Raw genomic sequence first — 25,836 nt, forward strand, 5'->3', positions numbered from 1 at the left:
TTGAACATGCATATTGCATTAAGCACTGCCTTGATGAGTTTTGTCAAGCTTTTAGACCACGATTGAAAGCTTAAAAAGTTCAAATATATGTGAATGGTTGTGATGCACTGACTGTGTAAAAAATTTTACACTGACATTGCATATTCATTAAACCCTTTTTCTAAACTTGTAGACACTTTATTGCAATGACATTATAAAACATACATGATTCACTAAAATGCCTAATCTAGGTAAACATTTAGGAGCAAATATATTTCGTAAAAAATCATCTCACAGTCATTTTAAACACACAAATGATAATAACCCATAATTGTGTGTTTTCACATGTAATATGCAAAGCTACCTATAACAACTTGTGACCAAATGATGTTTAGCGTGTTACTCAACTTTTGTAACTTAAAGCCTATTCATATAAGAGTTTGGTGAACATACTTAATGTTTTTCTCCAAACTTTTAATAAAAAAAGTCTTACGTATTAAAGTTTCATTTAATTAAACATGGACAGCTATCTTTAGCTTTCATAGAAAAAAGATAATTAGTCCTTTTCAAAAAAACACTCAAAAGTTTTTGGAAATATGAGCTGTGTTCAATGCATTACTTGCTGGTCACATGGCCATCTTACAAGATACAATATGTTGTTTTATTTTAATTTTAAAATTAAATTAAATTAAAATAATCACAATACTTTCTCCCCTCAAATTTCATCATCCAAACACAGCCTTATATGGTTAGATCCAAATTTCTATTTCAATCCAGTTTTAGGTTTAATTTAACAACAATGAAATTCAAACCAAAAATTGATTAAACAGCATGTAATAATAAGTTAAGAACATAGATATATTATTATATATACTAAAAAATCCATAAAGTTAAATTAACATTGTTTTACAAAAAAAAATAAACCAGATCGATTACAAGGTCCTGTAATCAAAATGATATAGATAAATACAAATCATGACAACCCCAGCAAATTAAATTATTAATCTAAAAAAACAAAAACTGAAATCATAAGTAAAATTCAAAACTGGAACCAAAAATATAAAACCAAACAAAATTAAAAAGATTGATTAACCTCAGATAAGCCACAAATTTTATCATCAAATTGGCTTTCAAGATCGACGTAACTTCGTCGAGATTTGACACCACCAAGAGGAGAAGGAGAAGGAGAAGCGGAAGGAGAAGGTGAATGAGAAGAATAAGCAGAAGCAGACAAAGCCAAATTGCCTTCACTCCAGGCTCTTCTAATAGGATATACTATTTTGCCACTACAAATTGGAGATTTATTCTGGCATGATATTTTGGATGATTTGCTATGAAGCGTACAGCCGCATTTGCGATGGTAAGGACGACGCTCCACGGTGTGGTCGTATCCGGAGATGCTGCCTTCGTAAATTGGCCGGAGAAATCCATCTGCGGCGCCGGTGGCCATGCCGATCGCCAAATATTGTTGTAGCTGACTTCGTGAGAGATCAGAGTGTATATGAGTTGGAACTTGGAAATATATATAAAGAGTTGGAAAGGTTTGTTATAAAAAATGGAAAGAGAAAAGGAAGTTTGTAATTGACGGTAAAAGACACATGTGGGTGTTGAAAGAGCTGTGAGATCCGTGTTTTATGGTTCAGTTTCAAGACCGGGTAGCATTAGAGTATTTACAATTCATTCATCATGCTAGGTGGTTGGATTCTAGTTAGGAAATAATGTATGTACATGTTCCGTGTTGAATTTGAATTTGAGAATCCAAAAAAATGTGGTGTAACTAATGTAGTATACCTTATTTGAATAACGTACTAATGAAACAAAATTGAGTATTTTTTATTAGAAAAACAAAAACAAAATTGACAATTTTCATTAAAATATGAAAATAACAATTCATAAAAATTACTTATTTTCCCAATTTATAAACATGCTTAAGAAAACAAATATTATATTAGAAGCAATGGGTTCGTCTAATTTAAATATGAAGAAACAAAGCAGGTCGGAATTTAAATACGAAGAAACAAAGTAGGTCGGAACAAACATAGTTAAATAGTTAAAGGTGTGGTCTTAAAATTTTGGTCTGTCTTGTCAAGAAATAAGAGTGGAATAAACATCGTTGAGAGTACGAGCCTAAAACGTTGGTCCGTCTTAAAATGAGGGTAGAAAGAACAAAGTTGAGGGTACGAACTAAAAATCTAGGTCTGACCCGCAAAAAATGAGGAAGTAAGTCTTCAAATACTTCACTTTTAAAGTGTAATTTTTTTGAGAATTTTATGTAAATGTCTATGTCCACAAAAATACGCAAACAAATAGGACGAATATATTAGAGGGTGCAGTCCTGAAATTTTAACACGCTCCACGAAAAAGTGTAGACAAAACAGACATATCCGGCAAGTCGAAATAGTTTTGCCACCCCTTAATTATATTATGTTTTGGTCATTTCACATGGTTTAAAGAATCTAATTAATTTTACGGGAAAGAAAAACTATATGTAACTTTACCAAATTATCTATCATTGTTGATTATGTGAAAACGAAATTTTAAAATTAGAAGAAAAGAGAATAATAAATAGTAGATGACAGTGTTAATATATAATAAATGTTCTTTTAGATATCATTGATAGCACAATGCCTTTATACATGGTTATTACAAAGGTAAAATGTTATTTGCAAAGCAAGCAACTGAACTCGGCCTCACCAATTACGCCCCTAATACATACTCCCTTAATCTGCAACTACTAGCAAATGTTCAGATTAATCATACAAATAACTATAAAAAACAGTAAATAAAAACTATTTGATTTCAGGTAGATCACACACTTTAAGCCTTGATGAAATGAGTCCAACTTAAAAGGCCACATTAGTAAGTTGTTCTTCAGAGCTGCAATGGAATATTTCTATCACTCCATCTCTTGCGAGATACCTTAGGAAGTAAAATCTGACATCAATGTGCTTGCATCAGAAGGAAAATTGCGATATAATACACAACGGAAATTAAAAATTTTCCTTTAGTGATCCTTACGAATAAGCATGACCGCTGATAGAAATGGTTACCTCTTGTGATGATTGAAATATTTGAAGCTGAATCGAAGCAGTGATCACGAGTGTTGGTGAAGAACAACGCCTCTACTCAGTCCACACGAACAGATCCCTTTAATCTCAGTGCTAGCTGATACGAATGAAGGCTTTTAGTGAGAGAGAAGAAAATACGCCTAGTATTTCTCAGACCGAATTTTCATCAAGTGAAATGCTTCAGCACAAGGGTTCTATTTATAGAACGACTTGTGTGAGCTACAAGCTAAAATCCCAATTAAGGCTGCAAGCTAAAAGCCCAATTAAGGCCACGGGCATCATACCTTATGATGCACCATATATCACTTAATCGCGTGGTACCTTACCACTTTCCGAATTCACTTAAGTGCACCGTACCTTACGGTGTTCCTTATTTACTCTATCTCTCATCAACCTGTCCTTATGTGTGTGACCGTGTAGGCTTTTACGACGTTGACAATTATATTAAATCACACATTTATCATAATAAACAATGACTGATATCTAGCAACACATCAATGCTACCCAAGTCACGAAAATGTCATGTGATCTGACAAAATATTTTTATGATAATGCTTGTGTGTACAATTACCCTTTTTCTCTTATGTTTATATTGAACACAAGGCATAGACTGTGTCACCCTTGTCCAGTTCAATAGTTGACCCTTAGACATTTATCCTATTATGCAGGATGGGAAAATTCCATCTAGGTCACTCATGTCCCTCAGTATGCTTTGTGAAGTACCCATCAATTGTCTTTATGGTCATCCAGTTACGGACACCGTTTGATCAACAATAAAGCACTTGACTCTATATTTAGGCAATTTATAGCTTTTAATTGGAAGCTCTTTAGGAGTTTCAATAATATTTATGTCATCAACATAGACAACTATATTGCAAATTCTTTTCCTGATCTTTTTATAAAAATACAAGGACAAATGGAGTTATTTGTATATCCCTCTCTAAGCAAATATTCATTAAGACGGTTATACCACAAGCGTCCAGATTATTTCAGTCCATGGATAGATTTGTTCAAATTTAGGGAGTAGCTTTCTCGAGATTCAGAATTATGTGCATTTGGTATATTGAACCCTTCAGTGAGTTTCATGTAAATGTCACTATCAAATGAGCCGTATAAATAAGATGTCACAACATCCATCATGTTCAAATTAAGTCATTCATGTGCTATAAGGCTAATTAAATATTAAAAATTAATTGAATCCACTGCAGGTGGATATATCTCATCAAAATCAATTCCAGATCCTTACAAAAATCTTTGAGCTACTAGTTGGGCTTTGTATCTCACAATTTCATTATTTTCATTTTTTGCACGAAAACCCATATGTATCCAAATGGATTCACACCTTGAGGTGTTTGGACTACAAGTCCAAAAACTTATCTTTTGTAGAGTGAGTTTAATTCTGCTTCAATTGCATCTTTCCATTTTGGCCAATCCTCACTTTGTCTACAATTGTTAATAGACGTTGGTTCATGATCCTCTTTGTCATTTATCACATTTAGCGCTATATTGAACAAAAAATATTATCAATGTCGATTTTGTGTCGGTTCCATTGTATTTCATTTTGTACATAATTTATCGAGATCTATTTATTTTCACGAGTTTTAGGTACATAATCAATCTCTTCTGGAGATGAAATGTTTATTATGTCTGAAGATTCTTTTAGATTTTCTATATCCTCACTTGGGTCATCTTTAATTTTAGTTTATTTTCTTGGTAGAGGATTATTAATTTTAGAATCGACTTTTCTACCATGCTTCATGCACGATTTCAAATCATTCACAATATTAGATTATCCAACGGGAGAATCTACTTCGATTGTAGTATTAGCAGCTATAATTGGTTGTATAAAATTTGCAAATGAATAATATTTTGAACTTCTAGTTCATATTAGTTTGTACGAGGATAAAGATCTAAAATTGTTCATTTGAACTTCTTGTTCATGAATTCAGTTGCTTATTCCCCCCTAATATTGGGAAAATTAATTTATCAAGTGTTATCAGCCTACTGGGCGGCAATCAACTATTTGATTATTTGCTCAAATTATATCCTCAAAATTGAGATTCATATTAATTATATTTTTCAAATATTCTTTCATGACTCATCTTAATGTATTATATTGGAGCAATTGGAATATACACAACACATCCAAAGGTTCACTTAGATGAGAAGTATTAGAAAAAATTAGGGAGGACTAAGTTCAAATATATAATTTAGAATAAATATTTTAATACCATATTTTGGGTGTTTCAAATATATAATTTAGAATTGATGATCTCGTAAGTATCAACCATAGAATTAATTTTAGACGTCTAAATAATGGATCTTCAGGTTCATTTTCTTTTTATGAACATATATTACATGATATTCAATAACAATTTTAATAATATATGTGATACTTATACAGGAGTCTCTAAAAAATCCAGAAAACAAGATCTTAGTCTAATTAATTGAGAAAATAATTTCACAAATTTCTGGTTGTAAGCAGACATATGCATGATTTTTTAGTCGATACAACAATTAATGTCATAAAAACTCAATTTCTCAAACACATAAATTTTATTGGATTGAAGAAACTTCTGGTTCTTCAAAACTAATTCTCGCATCTTAAACATTCGAGATGACCAATTGGTTATGCCAACGACACATTTAAGTCTAATTTATAAACTTCTGGTTCACAATAATAATATATGTATTTCAACTATTCTAATTGATTTGAATCAACTATGTTGTTCTTCAACAAATAAATCTTCATAAACCATACACATATTTTATTTGATTTACTTGTGTCATACTCCAATTTTTGCCCCATACATTTTAGTCCACTAGATCATTTGCATATGATTCATTCAGTCAGGCATGGGTACAAATAATCAGCATTTTGTGCAGGATTAGGGTTTGGTTCCTCCCAATTCATTTCTTCATCATTGAGCATCTAAAGTTAGAGGATTATGGAAAATGTTGTGCATCAAGGTGATTATTGTGGAATTGAGATTGAAACATAGCATGAAAGTTTATTGGATGCAATTTTGTGAAGAACGAATCTTAATCCAAGGTCTCAAAGTCATGATTTATCAGTGTTCGATTTAAGGCTAAGGTAAGAAGATTCATTCATGTGGTTCCTTGGTATATAAGATACAAAACGAGCAAAGGAATGCATTGTCAAGTTACAAGTATCAAAGTTCATCACATTGTTCATTACTCATTCAAGACATTACTCAAATTTTTAAGTTGCATTACAAGATGTCACCAAGTAAAATTCACAATATAGTTACAAGATATTATGGCGTTTCATTTTTTTGAAGTGCTATAACAAAGGGATTATAAGAGATTTCATGCTAATTTAATCTTAGTCTTCAAAATTTCCATGCCTTCAACATTCTTTAAACCTCCTTCATGCTTATTTCCAAAGGTCTTGTTTCATGTTGCATAGAACCTACACAAACAAAACACAAAAACAGGCCCATTAAGCTCGTTTGCAGCACTAATTCAAACACAAAAATCAAAAAAAATGTGGAGTGCACAAGATGACAAAAGCAGAGAAGTAGCAAGAAAGTGGAAAAAACACAAACTGTCACATGAAAGTCCACCTGCTATCTTTCCCTTCATAATTCCAAACCAAGTTTGAATTCATCCTAACCTAGAATCATGCCAAACATACACACTATATATTCATCCAGTGTTTCATTGAGAAGGAAAAAAATCGGCAGCCACATTTCACCACTAAAAAATCCTAACAGAGAAAAGGCAGCCACACTTGACTACAGAAACCCTACGAATTTCTCCCTTCCACAAAGCTCACAAAAGCTCAAGAGAACACCCTCATTCACACACACACACACACACACACACCATAAACCTGTATATATTCATGACCCGAAAACACTTGGCCAAAACCCCATTCAAGAGCTTCCAACCTACACCATCAAAACTTCTATTTCTAAACCTATATAAGTACTTACAAATACTACCACAACCACCCTCAACAAAAGTATCAATGCAGCATACTCCTCACAGAGCCAACTGATTGAGTACTTCTGTTAAGAAGACAGCAAGGCCCATTAGAGAGAAGAAGAAATCTGTTTTACTAAAAGATTACTATTATTAGAGGAGGTGTTTTTAAGTAATTATTTTAAGAACTTATGTTTACTTTTCTTATGTTGGCCCATGGCCCATTAGGGTGTTAGAAAACCCTAACTATATATTGTAAGGTTCTTCTCCATTAATGATATGAAAATTCTGAAGTGTTTTATTATTTCTTCCTTAGAAACATAGATCTAGTATAATTAGAGCAATTATCTATCATTGGTGCTTTCATATCCTTCACTCATGGCTCCCCCCAAACCACCCAACAATCCTCCTTCTAAAGAAATTATAGAGGAGGCTGTCCAAATCTCCCAACTCCACTTGAGTAATGCTATGCAAGACACTCAAGCACAAGTAGATGAACGTTTTCATGCAGCCGCTGAAGATTTAGCAATACAACTTGGTGAGCTACACACAAGATTTGATAAAGAGAAACAACTTGTTGATTCAAGACATGAATCACTCATGTCAAATCTCCACAAGCTGCTAGCTCAAAAGGAAACCCTAGCTGCTACTGTTGGTCCGTCTGCTACTGTTCATCGCAGCACTGTTCATGACGGGACTGTTCATCGTAGCACTGTTCACGATGGTACTATTCACACAGCAGCTGCCAATTCAGGTATCTCTCATACTCCCTATTCCATCCCCAGGGTCACTACCCCTTTAAGAAACTCAGCCACTTTTTCTAACACTTGTCCCCAACCAAACACCACTTTCCCTCCGCGCAACACTGCAGCCTAACCACCGCCACCCTTTATACCATATCTCTCAACCCCTCAACCTTTTATCCCACACCAAGCTTATACCAGCCCCTTCACTCCTCACATTCCATACCCTCTTCACCCATAAATTCCCCCTCTACCAACTTCCCGTTCACCTAAACTAGAACTACCAATGTTTGATGGGTCAAATCCCTTAGATTGGTTATTCCAAGCTGATCAATTTTTTAGCTTCTATAATTTACCCCCTAAAAATAGATTATCATTAATTTCTTTTTACATGAAAGGAGATGCCCTATCTTGGTTTAAGTGGATGCATTTAAATCATTTATTAACAGACTAGTTTTCTTTTATTAGAGCCTTAGAGTTAAGATTTGGTCCTTCTACTTTTGATAATCACCAAGCAGAATTGTTTAAATTAAAGCAAGATGGGACAGTTACTGAATATCAAACAAGGTTTGAAAAATTTGGTAATCAAGTTGTTGGGCTACCTCAAGAAGCTATCCTAAATTGTTTTATTTCTGGTTTAACATCAGCAATTCAGAGTGAATTAGCCATTCTCAGACCAACTACTATAGACCAAGCAATACGCCTTGCAAAATTGATTGAGTCCAAGATTGATGATGCTAAACCTAAATACTCCAAATCCTATAACCCATCTTTCAGCAAGCCCATTACTACTTATTCCCAACATTCCACCACTAAACCTTCTACTTCCTTTAATCCACCAACAACCCTACCAACCAAAACATCAACCACACCACAACCTAACCGTGTTCCTATTTGAAAGCTTACAAACAACATCCTTCAAGAACGTCGCGCCCAAGGTTTATGCTTTAATTGCGACGAAAAATTCATTCTGAGGCACAAGTGTGCGACTAAATTCTTCTTGCTTCTTGCTGAAGAGGAATTAATCGAATCTGACCCAGTTGTTGAAGTTATCACCGAAAGTGAACCCCCTTCATTATCCGATGACACTTATTTTCAACTTTCTCCCCAAGCTTTAACCGGACAGTTTTCTCCACAAACACTAAAATTCCAAGGTGTCATTAATGGACTGTCTGTTATGGTTCTGGTTGACACAGGCAGTACGCACAACATTCTCCAACCAAGGCTGGAACACCATCTTAATCTTCCAACTTCTGAAATTCCTCACTTTTTTGTGATGGTTGGCAATGGCTCTCATTTAAAATGAAAAGGAATCTGCCAAGATGTCCCCCTCACCCTTCAAAACCAACAATTCTCTTTACCCATCTATATGCTACCAATTGAGGGAGCTGATGTTGTCTTGGGAATGGCTTGGTTGAGAACACTTGGTCCCATCAATGCTGATTTTTCTATACCCTCCATCACATTTTCCCACAACAACACCCAAATCACTCTAAAAGGTGACCCTCAAACCCACCCAGCACCTACAAGCTTTAATCAACTTTGTCATCTTATCCATACCAACTCAATTGCTTCCCTTCATTTAATGACCTTTGAGAATATTCCAGAATCTTCTTCCACACCTTCCCCATCAACCTTTGACAGCCTTCCTAAATCCCTACCACTTGAAGTCAAAACCATCATAGAAAATCATCTAGAAATATTTCAAGCTCCTCAAGGCCTTCTGTCATACCCCAAAATTTGTCCGTCATATTTCAAAATATTTTGACTCATATTTCAAAATATTTTGACTCATATGATCTTCAATTAACCCACATCTAGGGTTTTCCTTCTCTCAATGTGAAATCAGTTTCTGAGGCCTCAAATGAACCTCATGAATTCTCATATGCTTCAAAGAGTCCTCATGCCAAGTTTCAAGCTCTGATTCATAAGATTGCTCAGTCAACTGCTCAAATGGTCAATAGTCGACCAATTTAACCTAAAAGTCAACTATGGTCAAATCACAGTCAAAACTCCTGATTTTTGGTCAACATCAATGTTTTGAAGTTACAATCAGCATTTGATCAAGGGATGATCATGATTCATCAGGAAAAGGATCCAAAATCATCAAAAGATAAAGTTTTTAAATTAGGGTTTTAAGGAGAAAGTCAACTGAACTTTGACTGGTCATAACTCTCACATGCTTCATCAGAAGTTGTCCAACCAAAGCTCATTCTTAAGGAAATTTAATTCTCTACAACTTTGATGTTGGGTCCAAGTTCAAGAAATGCATTATTTGAGAGATAGGGGCCAAAACATTACAGGTCATTTCAAAAGTCAACCAAAAGTCATCTTTTTCAAAAGCTGTGAACATGAACATGGAAGACTCAGTTGAGATGAAACCAAAAGGGTCATTTAGAGGACACTCTAAACTTTCTAAAATGATCAAGAACACTTTCATAGGGTCAAAATTGAGAGAGATACGCATGGTTGAAGTTGAGCAATTTTGGAGAAAGTGCGTGAAGCCAACATTGAGCAATCTTGTTTTTTTCTCAAATGGGCCTTAATGCTTGAACTCTCCACGTGATTTAGTGCCCATAGGAGGTCCATAAACTTATTTATCTTTATTGTATGGTTTTTATTCATTTTATTTTGAATTTATTCATTTAAATTCAAATAAAATCAACTAAAATCACAATTAAATGATAGAAGTTTTATGTGAATCTTTTATAATCCTTTCTTAATCAATTTAACCATGGGGCCCATAAAATAATCCCATGCAATCTTATGATTTTTATTTTTGAGTTTATTTATTTAAATTCAAAGTTAAATCAAGAAAAATCATGATTTAATTTTCAAAGATTGTATGGTTGATTTTTGAAGACCAATTCACATCCTAAGGCCAATAACACGTGAGAAGAGTGTAGAAAATAGAATTGGATTCAAAAAAAGAAAGTTTTGGTGCAAATGAGAAATCAAATATTTTTCAATCAAAATAATCTTTTCCTTCCAAACTTCTTGACCTAATCCCATCCTCTATATATATTCTACATTCTCAGGTCATAAGGGGACAAAAAATTAGGAGAGGGAGAGCTCGAAGAGAAGGCTAGAAGGATTCAAAACTTTCTCAAACTAGGGCACGATCAAATTCTTGCTTCTGGCGTTCTTCAATCGTTTTTAAGTGTTCAACCATATCCCTGAAAGCTCCAAGGACGCGTCTACATCCTTAGTGAAGCCATACACCCGCTCAGACTATCGCTCCAATTCACACAGGTTCGTATACATTTTTTTTTATAAAAAATTTTCAAACTCGTGATCCAGGATGTTTAAATAAATTCTATGTTTGTATTCACGTTCATAATCATGTTTGGAGTCCTCCACGTCCATCGTTTGTGAGTTTATACGCAAGAATCAAGGGATGCCATTGTTAGGGCATGGTTTCGTGTTCCCTTCGTATCATCGTTTTCATGGGGTCTCAGAGGAAAATAAGTCCACCATTGGATTCAGGAGGTGAAATTTATGGGGTCTGGGTACTCTGCATCTTTGCTTAACGTTTCTTGTGCAGGTTTGGAGATTCGCCTAGATTGCTACGACCAAACCGTAGCGAAATCCCAGGCGATTTATAGCAAATCGTGGCTAAAATTTCTGTAGGTTTTTCATTGAGGAAGACGAAGCTGACCTGGATGGATGGCGTATCACGATTGGCTCGTCAAACCTTCAAGACTCTCTCTCCTTCTCATTGGTCTATGAGCGTGCAGACTGGGTCCCATGTTGACTTTTACCATTGACGCGTTTGCTTAATATTTAGTCCACTTAACTAACAGAAATAGCGAACAGTGCAGTTGGCCAGGCGGAATGGTGCGTAACATAACGAGCGTGGGTTCGATCCTTGCTACTGACGTTTATTTTTCCTTATTCTCTTTGATGGCATAGACTTGCAGATTCAGCGTAGTAAGACTACGCCAGCCCACGATACACTTTCAAACAAGAGTCGTGGGATCTCCATGCTTCCTGATCAAAGACTCCAGGACTTTGCAGTTCCACCATACTCCCTCAAAGGACCCACCACACTAGATTCCAGTCCAGGTTTTCTTAAAAATTATTATTTTATTGTTTTGTTTATTTTCTTTTATCTTTTCTTCTTTGGTTTTTATTTTAAATCTTTCTATAAATTCTTTATTTCCTTTTTAAATTAAAACTCTTTTTTTTCTCAAAATTAAATTAGTTTCTTCTTTTTTAATAATAACCAAACTTTTTTTTTACATAAAATCAAACTTTGTTTTTTTAATAATAACAATTAAGTTTAGTAAATAATTAGATTAGTTAATTAATTTAAATTAGGATAATAATTTAGTAATTAATTTAAATTAGTCTAATTTTAAGTTTATTGATAGTTTTAAACCACTAATTAATTTTAGGTTTAATCTTATGTTCACAAACTCTAGAAACCTTAAGAGGTAGACCTTGTCCATTAACGCACTCTGTTCAAACCTTATTTAGGTCACAACAAGTTTTCTTAATAAACCTTAGGGGTTTAGTGTTAGGGTTTGGGGTTTGCATTTCCTTTTAAACCCGAGATTTTATTTTTACCCTATTATTTGCCTTTTATTTGTTGTTATTATTATTATTATTTTTCACCCTAGTATTTATAATCTCGTCTTTATTTTATTATTATTGCTGCGACGTTCTGCCATGAATATTATTTACTTAATTATTTCTTTTGGTTGCCTCGCAAATTTTTGCCATATTATGTAACTGTTCACAGGATGTAATAGCTTAATTAGGGTTTATTCTTTGCCTTTTATTTTCTGCTGCCCACAGGTGTTTATTGTAATAGCGTAGGACCATTAAACTGCTTTATTATACTGCTATGGTTAGTAAATTAGGGAGTGCAAACCATGAATTGGATCTAGAATGAATAACTTATACAAGATAAATATAATCGAACTTAACTCACGTGATTGCTACATACACCCACCTTTAAGGTAACCACTCTTATGCTGCATGTTGCCTTTTAATTACGATTCTAAAATAGTTAAGTCCCTCGATTCCGAGGATACCTAAAGCAAATGCTGCCTTAATTCATTGAAATCATCATAAGATTTTTTGTCCCTCGATGTTGCCTTGGAAATAAGATGATTGTCCCATTGCTAAGGTATCCTCGCCCGCTGCCTAGAAAATATTAATGACTATTATATCCTTCCCTAAAGACTACCTACCCTCTATATGGTAGGGACAGTTTTATGGCGAACGATGTTCCTCGATGACCCTTCAACATCCAATGAAAGGACTTCCTACCCTCACATGGTATGGATAGCCTTTTCAAACCGAAAAGCCAAAAGAACAATTTTTCTAACTTAGGGTAGGTGCTCCTAATTGCTTACTCTTTTCGAATTTAAAACTCTTTTTCCCACTCATTTTCAAATACTTTCAAAAACAAGGCTACACTTATTTACAAGCTAAAGTCCTTAACAAAGTTTTACTATTCGCACACTACACTTCAAACATTTTGAAAACAAAGTGAGCTAAGAAATTAAGAGCCCATGGATTACCATGGATACAAAGGGTGCTTACACCTTCCCTTTGTATAACCTATCCCCCGAACTCAAAATCTTTTTAAAAGGTCTTTTCCTGTTCTTTTAGCCTTTCTATATATTGGAAAAATAAAAGTCGGTGGCAACTCTTGCTATCCGCAACATTTCTAAAAGTCAGTTCTCCCACCGTATTACACCTTCCTCTCTATAGAACTCATGATCACCACATCCCTCTCCTCCCTAATACAAAACCAGTCAATGTCAAACCTTATCGTTACCTCCATTATCAAAAAGAAGCTATGACCACTATCATTAAAGAAATGTTAAGAGGTGGAATTATTATACCCAGCAACAGCCCCTTTTCATCTCCGGTCTTACTTGTTAAAAAAAAAGATGGAAGTTGGAGATTTTACGTTGACTATCGTGCCCTAAATGCAGTAACGGTAAAAGATCGTTTTCCTATACCTACCATAGATGAGCTACTTGATGATCTGGGAAATGCATCAATTTTCACAAAGATAGATTTGCGCTCAGGTTATCACCAGATTAGAGTTTCTCTGGAAGATACTTATAAGACTGCTTTCAGAACTTTCGACGGACATTACGAGTTTCCGTAATGCCATTTGGGCTCACTAATGCCCCCTCTACTTTTCAAACAGCAATGAATGACCTTTTAAGGCCCCACTTAAGACGATTTGTTTTGGTTTTTTTTTATGATATACTCATTTATAGTCCTACTTTTGAAGATCATTTAACCCACTTACAGATTGTTCTTAATCTTTTAAAATCAAATGTTTATGTTGCAAAAATGGCTAAGTGTGTTTTTGCAGTTGATAAAGTTCATTACCTTGGTCATGTTATCTCTGCTGGGAAGGTTGCCCTAGATCCAGAAAAAATCCAAGCCATGTTGGATTGGCCAGAACCTCGATCTCACACGGCTCTACGCGGTTTTTTAGGCCTCACAGGTTTTTAACGTTGCTTTGTACGTAACTATGCCACACTCGCCGCTCCTCTCACCGATTTATTGCGTTCTACTAGATTTGTTTGGAGTACAGAGGCAGTAGACGCCTTTACAAAGTTGAAGACCAAGATGACCGACATGCCGGTTCTTGTCTTGCATGATTTTAAAAAGAAATTTATTGTTGAGACAGATGCATCAGGAGTTGCCATTGGTGCAGTTCTATCACAGGATGGTCACCCGATAACTTTCTTTAGCAAGAAGATGTGCCCAAGGATGCAATCTTCCTCTGTGTATGTGCGAGAAATGTATGCTGTAATAGAAGCAGTAAAAAAATGGCGTCAGTATCTTGTTGGACAACAATTTCTTATTCAAACAGATCAAAAGAGTTTGCGTAACTTGTTACTTCAAAAGATTCAAACACCAGAACAGCAAAAGTGGGCAGCTAAGTTACAGGGTTTTAATTTTGAAATACAATACAAACCTGGGAAATCGAATCTCGTTGCGGATGCTTTGAGCAGAAAGTTCTCCGACACTTCTGTGTTGATGACGATTTCTTCCCCAATTCCAGATCTCCTTACCAAGCTTCGGGAGTTCTACAAAAGAGACAGAGCAGGACAAGAATTAGTCAAATAGCTTACACAGGATCCGACAGAACTTCACTCTTTCAAGTTCATACAAGGCTTAGTGTATCACAAAGATCGAATCTTTTTACCTGATATTGCAACACTTCGTACACACATCCTGCAAGAGTTTCATTCCACACCGGTCGCAGGCCACTCGGGAGTTAAAGCAACATTAGCACGAGTTTCTGCCTCATTTTCTTGGCCGAGATTGTACCTCCCAGTTAAAACCATGGTAAAACATTGCACAGTTTGTCAACAAAACAAATATGTAACACAGAAGAAAAAGGGACTCTTGCAACCACTTCCAATACCTCATAGAGTTTGGGATGAACTTACCATGGATTTTATTACAAATCTCCCAATTTCTTTTGGCCACACCGTCATCTGGGTGATATGCGACCGCCTCACAAAGTTTGTGCATTTTTTGGCACTACAAACAAAGTTCACGGCTAAGGATCTAGCTTCTCGATTTTCGGTGGAGATCTATCGCCTTCATAGTAACCCTAAGTCAATTGTCTCTGACAGGGACCCTCTGTTTTTGAGCTCCTTCTGGAAAGAATACTTCAAACAACAAGGAACAACATTAAAATATAGTACCTCATACCATCCCGAGACAGATGTCCAAACAGAGGTAGTTAACAGATCCATATAAACTTACCTTCACTGTTTTACGAGTGATCTTCCTCGCCAGTGGTACAAGTTCCTTTACCTTGCTCAGTTTTGGTATAACACTTCTTTTCACACCGCTATTTAAATGACCCGCTTCAAAGCCTTGTACGGTCGGGATCCTCCAAATTTTCTGCATTATGTAGCTGAAGATCATCATGAAGAGTCTTTGTCCATTTCACTACAACAGAGAGAACAAATCATTAGTCAACTAAAAGAAAATCTTAAGAAGAGCAGAATCCAAATGGAAAAACAGGCAAACAAAAAACGTATTGATTTTACCTTCAAACAAGGAGATCTGGTACTCTTACGTCTCCAACCTCATCGTCAACAAACCGTGACCAAAAGAACATCCCAGAAGCTTGCGAAACGTTTTTTTGGACCTTTCAGAGTCATTAAACGAGTTGGGGAGGTAGCCTACATGTTGGATCTTCCGTCATTTTCGCGGATCCACCCTGTTTTTCATGTTTCTTTGCTTAAACTGTACCATGGACCTCAACCAAAGAAAGAGTTTCCACCTTTTTCTCTCCAAGAACAACAACGTTTTTTTAAGACTCTACAGAAGACACAAGAAGACTTATCTTTAGTGGATGGGGTTAACAATGGTACTTTGGGAAAAGAACGTGAGGTTTTACAAAGTCCTGAAGTCCAAAGCCTCAAGTCTGAAACGCAGCAAGGGAGAAAGAAAAAGAAAAACATTTTGGAACATGCAAGTGCAATGAAAGAGGACTTATTAGATTCACTTTTGAACCAAAATATCTCTTTAAAACCAATACAGCTGGCTGGACCCATCAAGAGGACCGTTACACGCTCTCCCACGCGTGTTCCCCATACCTTTTACCCATGTGACCCTTCTGCTGGCCCCCACCCAGCTGTCTCCACCGCCCCTTCCCTTGTTTCACGTGATAGTTGTAATACAGCTGGCCCCATGCGTTTTCCCACTTCCCTTTCTCCTCTTTACACGCTTCCCACTTTCCAACACACCTCATCTTCTGCCAACCAATCAGATCCATGTTCCCAGATTTTTCCCTTATCCACTCCACATTTTGAGTCCACAAAAACCCTACCCTTTCCAAATGCTTCCGCGGCCACACCTCAACCACACACGTGTCCCATTTCTTCACAACTAAATCCTAATTTTTCCCCATTCTGCCCCGGCCCACAATGCACCAATTCCGGCTAAAACACTCCTCCTATGAACCTTGAGGACAAGGTTCTTATTGGGCCAATGAGTATTGTTAAGAAGACAGCAAGGCCCATTAGAGAGAAGAAGAAATCTGTTTTACTAAAAGATTACTATTATTAGCGAATGTGTTTTTAAGTAATTATTTTAAGGGATTATGTTTATTTTTCTTATGTTGGCCCATGGCTCATTAGGGTGTTAGAAAACCCTAACTATATATTATAAGGTTCTTCTCCATTAATGATATGAAAATTCTGAAGTGTTTTATTATTTCTTCCTTAGAAAGGAACAGAGGGAGTAATAATTAATCCATAAATACCATGTATAATAATCTGTGATATCTCACAAATATTTTATGATTCTATCAAATATCCAAAAAATATATACAAGAATAAAAATTTTCTATTTCACTTATTTATCTCAATCATATCATATCATATATAGATCTCTGCAAATTACTTAATTTATTTTTAATAAATTAATTGAGTAGTATTTAACAATAAAATGAAATATCTTAAATCTCATTATTTGTACATATAAATACACATATCAAATTATATTATCACAATATAAATATTATATGCACACCCTCACAATAAATTATATTATACTCAAATTAAAAGTAGATATTAATATATTTTATACACAAAACTTTCTGCTGTAATAGAATATATTGATTTTTTTAAATAAAAATATCAAAAATAATGTTAAAATCAAAACAGATAATTGTATTTTGATTTAGTTTTAAATTAAAATATCCAAAATAATTTTAAAATTTTAAATTTATTTAAGAATAATTGTATTTTGAAAAATAAATAAATTTATCCAAACAGATAATAATTGATACTGTAACAATTTTAGGGAGTTTTTAACTACAATAAATTCTTTACAATAATACAAATATTTATAATTCTTCAAGAACTATAACATACACTTTTTTTTTATATTTATGAAATAAATGTTATTGTGCACTCCTTCAAGGATATTTTTTAAGTTCTTTATAAGTTCTTCAAGAATCATAGCAAACAATTATTTTGCAATCCTTCAAGGATTGTTTTGAGTTTTTTTTTTATAAGTTCTTCAAGAATCATAGCAAACAATTATTTTGCAATTCTTCAGGGATTGTTTTAAGTGTTTTTTTTAATAAGTTCTTCAAGAATCATAACAAACAATTATTTTGTTATCCTTCTGGAATGCTTTATAAGTTTTTCGAATAAGTGACTATTATTTGGCTATTCTTCAGGGATGTTTGATAAGTTCTTATTATTATTTGGCTATCATCCAGGGTTGTTTGATAAGTTCTTCAAGAAGTATGTAATAAATTATTATTTGGCTATCCTTCAGGATGTTTGATAAGTTCTTCAGGAACTATATAATAAACTATTATTTTGCTATCCTTCAAGGATGTTTGATAAGTTCTTAAGGAACGATGTAATAAATTATTATTTTGCTATCCTTAGAGATGTTTGACAAGTTCTTCAGAAACTATATAATAAATTATAATTTTGCTATTCTTCAAGGATGTTTGATAAGTTCTTCAGGAACTATATAATAAATTATTATTTTCTTATCCTTCGTGGATACTTTATAAGTTCTTCAGGAACTCATAATGCTTTAGAAGGAACTCGAAATGCTTTAGAAATTCTTCAAGAACTATATTATTTTGCTATCCTTCAAGGATGCGTGATAAATTCTTCAAGAACATATATAAATCAGGGATGTTTGATAATCATTATTATTTTTCTTTTTCTAATTAATATATTGTAAATAATAGGTAAACTATATATATTATAAAAAGAAGAAATTATTATTTTTCTTTTTCTTTTTCTAATCAATATATTGTAAATAACAGGTAATATATATATATATATATATATATATATATATATATATATATATATATATTATAAAAAGAAGAAATAATATTACCTTCTAAGTCTTGAAGCTTCGTTCTAATAACGTGTTATAAAATAAGGAGAGAAAATAAAAGAAAAGAGAGAAAGATGAGAACAATTCTGTATTATTTTATGGGTGAATTTTTCTACAGTGAGATTGGTCCTATTTAGAGACTGACCCAGACATTTTATATAGTAGGGGAAAAATGTAAATATAATATTATTTCAATTTAATACAAGCTTTATAAAAACTTACCAATCTCTTGTAAGTTATTATATCAAAATCTTGATTTGTATCATAATAATATATTATTATACTATTATTACGTAAAGGAAAATCAAATCAACTGCACCCAAATAAATAGGATAATAACAACATCTTAATTTTTATTATAATAATATATTATTATACTATTATTACGTAAAGGAAAATTAAATCAACTGCAGCCAAATAAATAGGTTGAGAGAGATAGAGGTAGTGTTAGATGCTTATGTTTTTTCATCAAACTTATCTATAATATAAGTACATGTAACTACTAATACATATGCACATGTAGTGGGGGCACTGATCGGAAAATTAGCAAGTGTACTATTTTTATTGATGTAGTGTAAAAAGGGAGTTTATACCCACTATCGAACTCGAGGACTGCGTAGGAAATATAAGTTTTACAATTATTCAGTTTAACAAAATATCACGGGGTTTGTTTGTTTGTTGAGAAATTATATAAATTATAACAAATTAAAGTCAGAGTAAAATAAAAGTTTTTGAACGTATGAGAAAGGATGCTAGGTTAGGTGTTTAAATTTCCTCACAATGAACCTGATTCTCCAATTTATGAAATATAGTTATAATGGTTTTACTACTGAATCTCAAGAATTATTTTTCTTATTTCCTTAACTGAAAACATTTGGTGTTTATTTCTAAACCTAATTCCTTAGCCAATAAAGATAACATCAAGCAATCTACCGTAATTTATCAAGACTTAGACGGCTACGACGGTTAAATCCTCATTCCTAAGAAATTTCACCGTAATAATATTGTGCAAAATGCGTTGAGTGGTTTGTCCGACCGTTGAAAAAATTTTCACACATATATTTACCGTTGTTTTTAAGTACCTTCAAGTTATTTTATTTAGTGTTTTATGTTATTATTCGTCATTTTATGCTTTGGTTGTGTGCTTTAATGTTTTCAGGCTCATATGGATAAATCAGAATAAATCAGTGCAAAACTCAGGGTTTCGAGGAAGTTCAGAAAGTATGATTCAGGAGGCCTGACACGGGTGGCCGTGTTACTCAACACGGGCCGTGTCAGGAAGAGCGCTGAAATGAAGTTTGGGAAGAAAATAAAAACAGTGGTGCAACACGGGTGCCCATGTTGCTCAACACGACCCGTGTTGCTAAGCCTGGGACTTCATGATGAAAAAATAAATAACAATGGACCAACACGGGTGCCCGTGTTGCTCAACACGACCCGTGTTGGGTTTGGCGCTGATTTCAGTGATTTTTATTAATTTGTTCAGTGGTTGGCCTGCAAGGGTGTTTTCGGGATTTTCCAACAAACTTAAGTGAGTCTGCACTATTTAGGAAGAGTTTTCAAGATGAATGAGGGATCTTTTTGCCATACGAAGAATTGGAGAATTGAGAGAAGAAGCCTATGCAATTGGAGAAGAACAGAGAACTCTCATGAGCGGAAGCCATTGAAGATCAAAGTTCATCATCTCTATTGTAATGTCTTTATTTGATATCTTTGTAATTTCATTGGATGATATGAGTAGCTAAACCCCCCAATGCTAGGGGGGTGTCCCTGATTAACATTTGTTATGATCTTGAATTCCGAATTTCAATAACATATTTCTCTTTTGTGGTGGTCGTTTTCTTTACCTCCCCGTTTCACTTGGGAGGACGGCACGCTAAACCCTTCACGCGAAATTTGGAAGGAGAATGCGCCCGTGGTGGGATGAATTTTATTTCAGTTCTTCCTACGATATCACACGAACTTTCTTATTTGTCCTACGAGTAGGAAAGGGGAAAAAAGATCTCATCTAAACCCTAGGAGTTTGCTAAGTGTGGGGATTTCACCTAGACTAGAAATTCTGGAGTCCGGGAGGTCGGTTATACATAGGGAAGTGTTTAAATACCCTACATATCTGTAGTACTCTACAGGAACCTTCTCTGTGTCATTGTGATTGTGTTTATTGCTAATAATTGGGAAAGTTTCTCCTTTGTATTAGGAGAAGGAATTGAATTGATTTTGAAAGACAGACAGACAGACAAACTGACTATTTTTGGTATTTTATTAGCTCGCTGAGATTCCTTGTGAACCTCATGCCTACATATCCCTAGTGGAAGTCAGAGCTTAATGTAGTTCGGGGAACTAACTAGGGAAATTACTGTTTTTGGTGCCTTGCCTGAAGCTCAAGGTTGAAGCTTGGAATTAAATCTCTGTTTACAGTAAAGAGACATGGAATCATCTCTACAGAGAGGTATTAGTACTATTCTACCACAAACATTTAAAAGAGTGACAGAATAACTGAATTCATTTCATTCAAGAGGGGGACCTTACTTGTGTATGTGCAAGTATACCAGTCAAATGCCTCTTAAATGAAAGAAAGATGCTCATCCAAATTAGGGAAAGTTACCACATGTCTGGGTTTTACTGCCAGCTCATGCCTTTCAAAATCCTAAATGGGAGACTTGATTAAAATTGAAATGGAAATGTTTGTTTGTTTGAATGTGGTAGAGTAGTAAAAATATCTCTCTATAGAGATAAGCTATGTCTATCTACTGTATAAAAGATTTGACTTTAGCTGGCTTGTATGAGGCCCAAGCTTGAGGCTTTTTGATTGATTAATTAATATTATTGACTCTGGGAGATGACTCCACTGGGGATTAATTACAGGGTATTTTTGTGTTCTGTACAAAGCCCAGAATTGAGGCTAACTCTACTTAGGGAGACTCTATTTGTGTGCCTTGTACAAAGCCCAAGGTTGTGGCTAACTGTTGAGGATAATTAAATGAATGACTCTATTTTATGTGCCTTGTACAAAGCCCAAGGTTGTGGCTGACTCTAGCTAGGGAAAACATTATTTTCTGCCTTGTACAAAGCCCAAGGTTGTGGCAGACTCTTAAATAAACTGAGTATGGATGACTCTATGGGGAAAAGATCCTAGGTGTTAGGAATCTTTGACACATGAAAATATGGTTTATCTGCCTTGTACAAAGCCCAAGGTTGTGGCTACTGAATGATGAAGAACTCACTGGGGAGACTCTATTATCTGCCTTGTACAATGCCCAAGGTTGAGGCTGACTCTTGACAGGGGAGTTTTATTGTTTGGGTGCCTTGTATGAAGCCCAAGGTTGAGGCTAACTGTTTTTGTTGGTTTTGACTCTACTGAGGAGGTTTTATTTATTAAAAGGCTGTTTTTCTTTGGAAGCTAACCCTTTCCAGGGATTTTGACTCAGCTGGTGAATTTGTCTGTTAAAAGACTGACTTTATCATGTTTTTTGGAGGCTGACCCTTTCCAGGGGTTTTGACTCTTTTTTTGGGGAAATTATCTCCTAAGAGAAATGAATCTTTATTTTTTTGACATTTTCATTAATTGACTTTGGAGGCTAACCCTTTCCAGGGGTTTTTATTAACATGAAGGAATGTGTGGAAGCTAACCCTTTCCAGGGATTTTTGTTAAAATGAAGGAATGTGTGGAAGCTAACCCTTTCCAGGGATTTTTGTGATTGAAATGGATGGCAGAAAGATTATCTAATGGAGACTTCTTGTTTAAAGCCCAAGATGAAGGCTGACACATGCTGAGGAGAAAATAAACATAGATCCTAGACTTTGCTAAGGAAGATTGATGAAGATAAGGGTGACAGAGACTGTCCATGTCTCTCATTCCAAAAGGTGTACTCAATGCAAAATTGAGACAAACTTAGCTTGTTTAAAGTCTGGTTTAAATTGGAAGAAACTCACCAGGGTAGGCTAAAAGGTGACTAAAGACCTGTTCCTATGTTTATAAGAAACCTGATGGGTCCTTGTATACAAGCTCAAGAGGAAGCTGGAAATGCTTTTAAGAAGCCTGTGGGTCCTTGTACAAAGCCCAAGAGGAGGCTAATCGAGGGTCCTTGTTATAGCACAAGAGAAAGCTATGTAGTTTTGAACTTATTTTGGCTCTAAGCAAATGGGTAAGAGGTTTCACCGGGAATAATTCCTCTTTGGGTGGATGTGTCCTATTATTTGGATTCTAAGGTTTTTACCAAGATGTTTCACCGGGAATAATTCATCTTGGGGGTTTGAACTACAGATCTCTAATTAGGAAAGAGCCTTCACCGGGAAGACATTCTCAATCCTAGGCCATATTCCTATAATATATATATAGTTTAACTGTCCTAGGGTTTATACTCAAACGTAGTTCTAAACTAATATATGCACAATTTATATTTGACAGTAATTTAAATAAAGACTGTAAATTGAAAGCTTGTAAAGCCTAACCTGGATGGAGTGGAGGCCATTGAAGAAGTATGTACAGAGCCTCAACAGTAATTTTTGTTATTTTGTTGATAACAGTTGAATATATATATGATAAACAGTTAATGGTTTTTTGAAAACAGAAGAAGTGAAGATGGACAAAGGTCACATAGGTATCTGAAGAGTTTCACCGGGAATAATGCCCTTCAAATACCAGAAGAATGTTTTGAAAACAGAAAGAAGATTTTGAAAATACAGTTTTGAAAACAAGCTAAGAAGAGAAGGTTTTTGGGACTTACACTCTATTAGAGGCCCAGTACTTTACAGTACTGGTGTAAAAGCAATTTGAAAATGATTTTGAATGATACAAGGTTTTGTTGTTTGAAAACCCTAATCATTTGATTTATTCAGAGATTGAAAACAGTTTTGAATATTGACAAAAGTCAACTTAATTAGGGTAAAAATAAAGACTTTTTAACTAATTAAGACCTAAACAATTAGGGTTTTATCATAAAATTATTTACAAAGTGATTAGGTTAAAATAAAGTGATAATATATATTTAAAGTATTTAAGAAAACACTTAAAAACATACTATTTTAAACCTAATTAAAATTCAAGAAATAAATAATATTTTTATGATTTTTTTGACTATTCACAAAATAGATATATTAAATAATAGGTGTATGAAAAATGAAGTGAAAATGATTTAATTTGATAGGTGAATTAATTGTGTGAAGTTGTGAAGAAATTTAGGGTGAAAAGTGATAAAAAAATGGTTTTGTCACCTAGAGGGGTTGAACTCACGCCCTCCAAGTCATTGGCCAAAACACCCACCATCTGGGCTACGCGCGCAGTTTGTTTAAGATGCACATCCAACTTATTATATTTTCAAACAAGTGGCAAAACATTGAAAAATAAATGAAGCAAAAAGTCTGGGGCGAGGGGGATTCGAACCCCAGACTTGAGGCATGATGAGACTAAGGGCGTATGTGTGGCCACTGGGGCAAGTTTGTTCAGTCGTTTATAAAACACCTATCACTCAAAATAAAATAAACTTTGCCCTGAGATTTCAAAAATGGCGCGCTTCACCATCTTCGTCTTCAACCTCAAGTTCTCCATTTTTGAATTTCTGAACTTACTCGTTTCTCAACTATTTGCAACGATGTAAACATGAAACTTGCTCTAAATTCACTCACGATTTTGAATATGTAACTAACATGGATTAATATTAACTACATCTAACTAATTTACCAGAAATCGTGAAGAACCCTAAAATTTCAAAATCAAATTAAATGACTATACTGAAAGATAAATGAATGATGATAGAGGGTTTTCAATCCTCTGATGATGCTGAACAAGATAGAATCGAGCTATTTCACAAAGAGTGCTTAAATTAGAGAGGTGAAGTTCAGAAACTTACCTCTGAAAATGGAGGTCGTGAGGATGATAGAGAGCACCTGGGCTTGAATGAATGATCTCAATAGCTTCCCTGAGACTCAATGATGCTAACTGAATGCTTATTGGAGCTTGAATCCTCCTGAATTGCTCTATGGACCTCCCTCAATTTCAGCTTCAAGTGAACATGGAGGTTGTTGAATTTGGAGTTACAGATGAGCTGCAGCCATCTGGTTAGCTTCACTATGACCTGAGGAATGTGCCTGGATGATTGGCTTGGCTCAGAACCTCCTGAATTACTCCATGGACCTCCAACTGCAAATGCTCCAAAGTGAGAGCAACAATGGTGTTCCTCCACTTACAGAAGTGATCCAGGTGCTTGGATCACCTCAAATGACCTCCCTTGAGATGTTAGAATGTTCACTTCCCAAAGATGAGCTCTGGTTTGAAGAAATCGATTCTTCTTGCCAAAGAACTTTGAAAAACAATGAACATGAGAAGAGAAAGAGAAAGCAAGAAATATGGTTGCTTTGGTGTGTTTTTGAATGAGGAATGCATCTGTATTTATAGGCAAATGGATCAGTATAGCTGCAGAGGAGTGAGCTTCCTTAGTGAAGTTGATTTGCTTTCTTAGCCATGAAGGAAGTTTGCAAGTATCTCTTATGCAATGATGAGAATTTTGATTCCATTTGATCAATCCCCTAGCCCTCGATTTTGTTTAATCTTAGGGGACAATTCTGAGCCAGAAATGAGCTCTAATTGGTTGGTGAGAAGATTCCTTGGGTGATTCATCAATTTGCCATAAATTCACAAAAGTAATCATTACATAATCACATGTTCTTGTTTTTAGAATCTTCTTCAATTCTTATGGCATGGTGAAAATGAATGCATGGCATGGTTTCAGACATGTTATGGGTCGTGTAGCATCCATTAGTGAAGCAAAATGCACAAAATTGCAAAGTTCCAATTTGCACATGACCTATAATTTTACTTCATGAGGCCAACTTTGAACAAGCATAACTCCTAGCTCAAATTGAATTTGGAGAAGGTTGAACACAATTTGGAAAGCCCTAAACATCTACTTCAAATCATTAGTTTATGTCTTCTTCAGAATCATTTGGGAAATTTGTGAAAAATGAGCCCAAAGTTGGATGAAAACTAGGTTAAAACACTTAGAAAAATTTCTAAGTGTTTATGATCTAAACTTCAAAATTTCCAAAACTTCATAAATGGTTGATCTTTTGAAAAAAGTTCCTTTGTAAGATGTAGTTTTATTTTGCAAGATCTACAACTTTCATGTTGGAAGTTTTTTGAGTTGTGTAGGTGAAATTTTGAGTTCTCACCATGCCTTCAAAAACCCTAATTCCCGACTTTTTGCTCCTTGATGAATTTCTTTGAA

General features: G+C 34.8%; 1 protein-coding gene across 1 annotated transcript; it reads right to left on the reverse strand.

Annotated features, from left to right (window-relative positions):
* Positions 1–927: 927 nt before the first annotated feature.
* LOC131629501 (uncharacterized) lies at positions 928–1,429 on the reverse strand. The gene is made up of 2 exons (XM_058900283.1): positions 1,073–1,429; positions 928–984 (listed from the first exon to the last, which is right to left on the reverse strand). The coding sequence occupies exons 1-2, from the start codon at positions 1,427–1,429 to the stop codon at positions 928–930; spliced, it is 414 nt and encodes a 137-aa protein (XP_058756266.1).
* Positions 1,430–25,836: the final 24,407 nt, after the last annotated feature.

This window comes from Vicia villosa, unplaced genomic scaffold (genome assembly GCF_029867415.1).
Source record: "Vicia villosa cultivar HV-30 ecotype Madison, WI unplaced genomic scaffold, Vvil1.0 ctg.000573F_1_1, whole genome shotgun sequence".
In the NCBI taxonomy this organism is placed as follows: domain Eukaryota; kingdom Viridiplantae; phylum Streptophyta; class Magnoliopsida; order Fabales; family Fabaceae; genus Vicia; species Vicia villosa.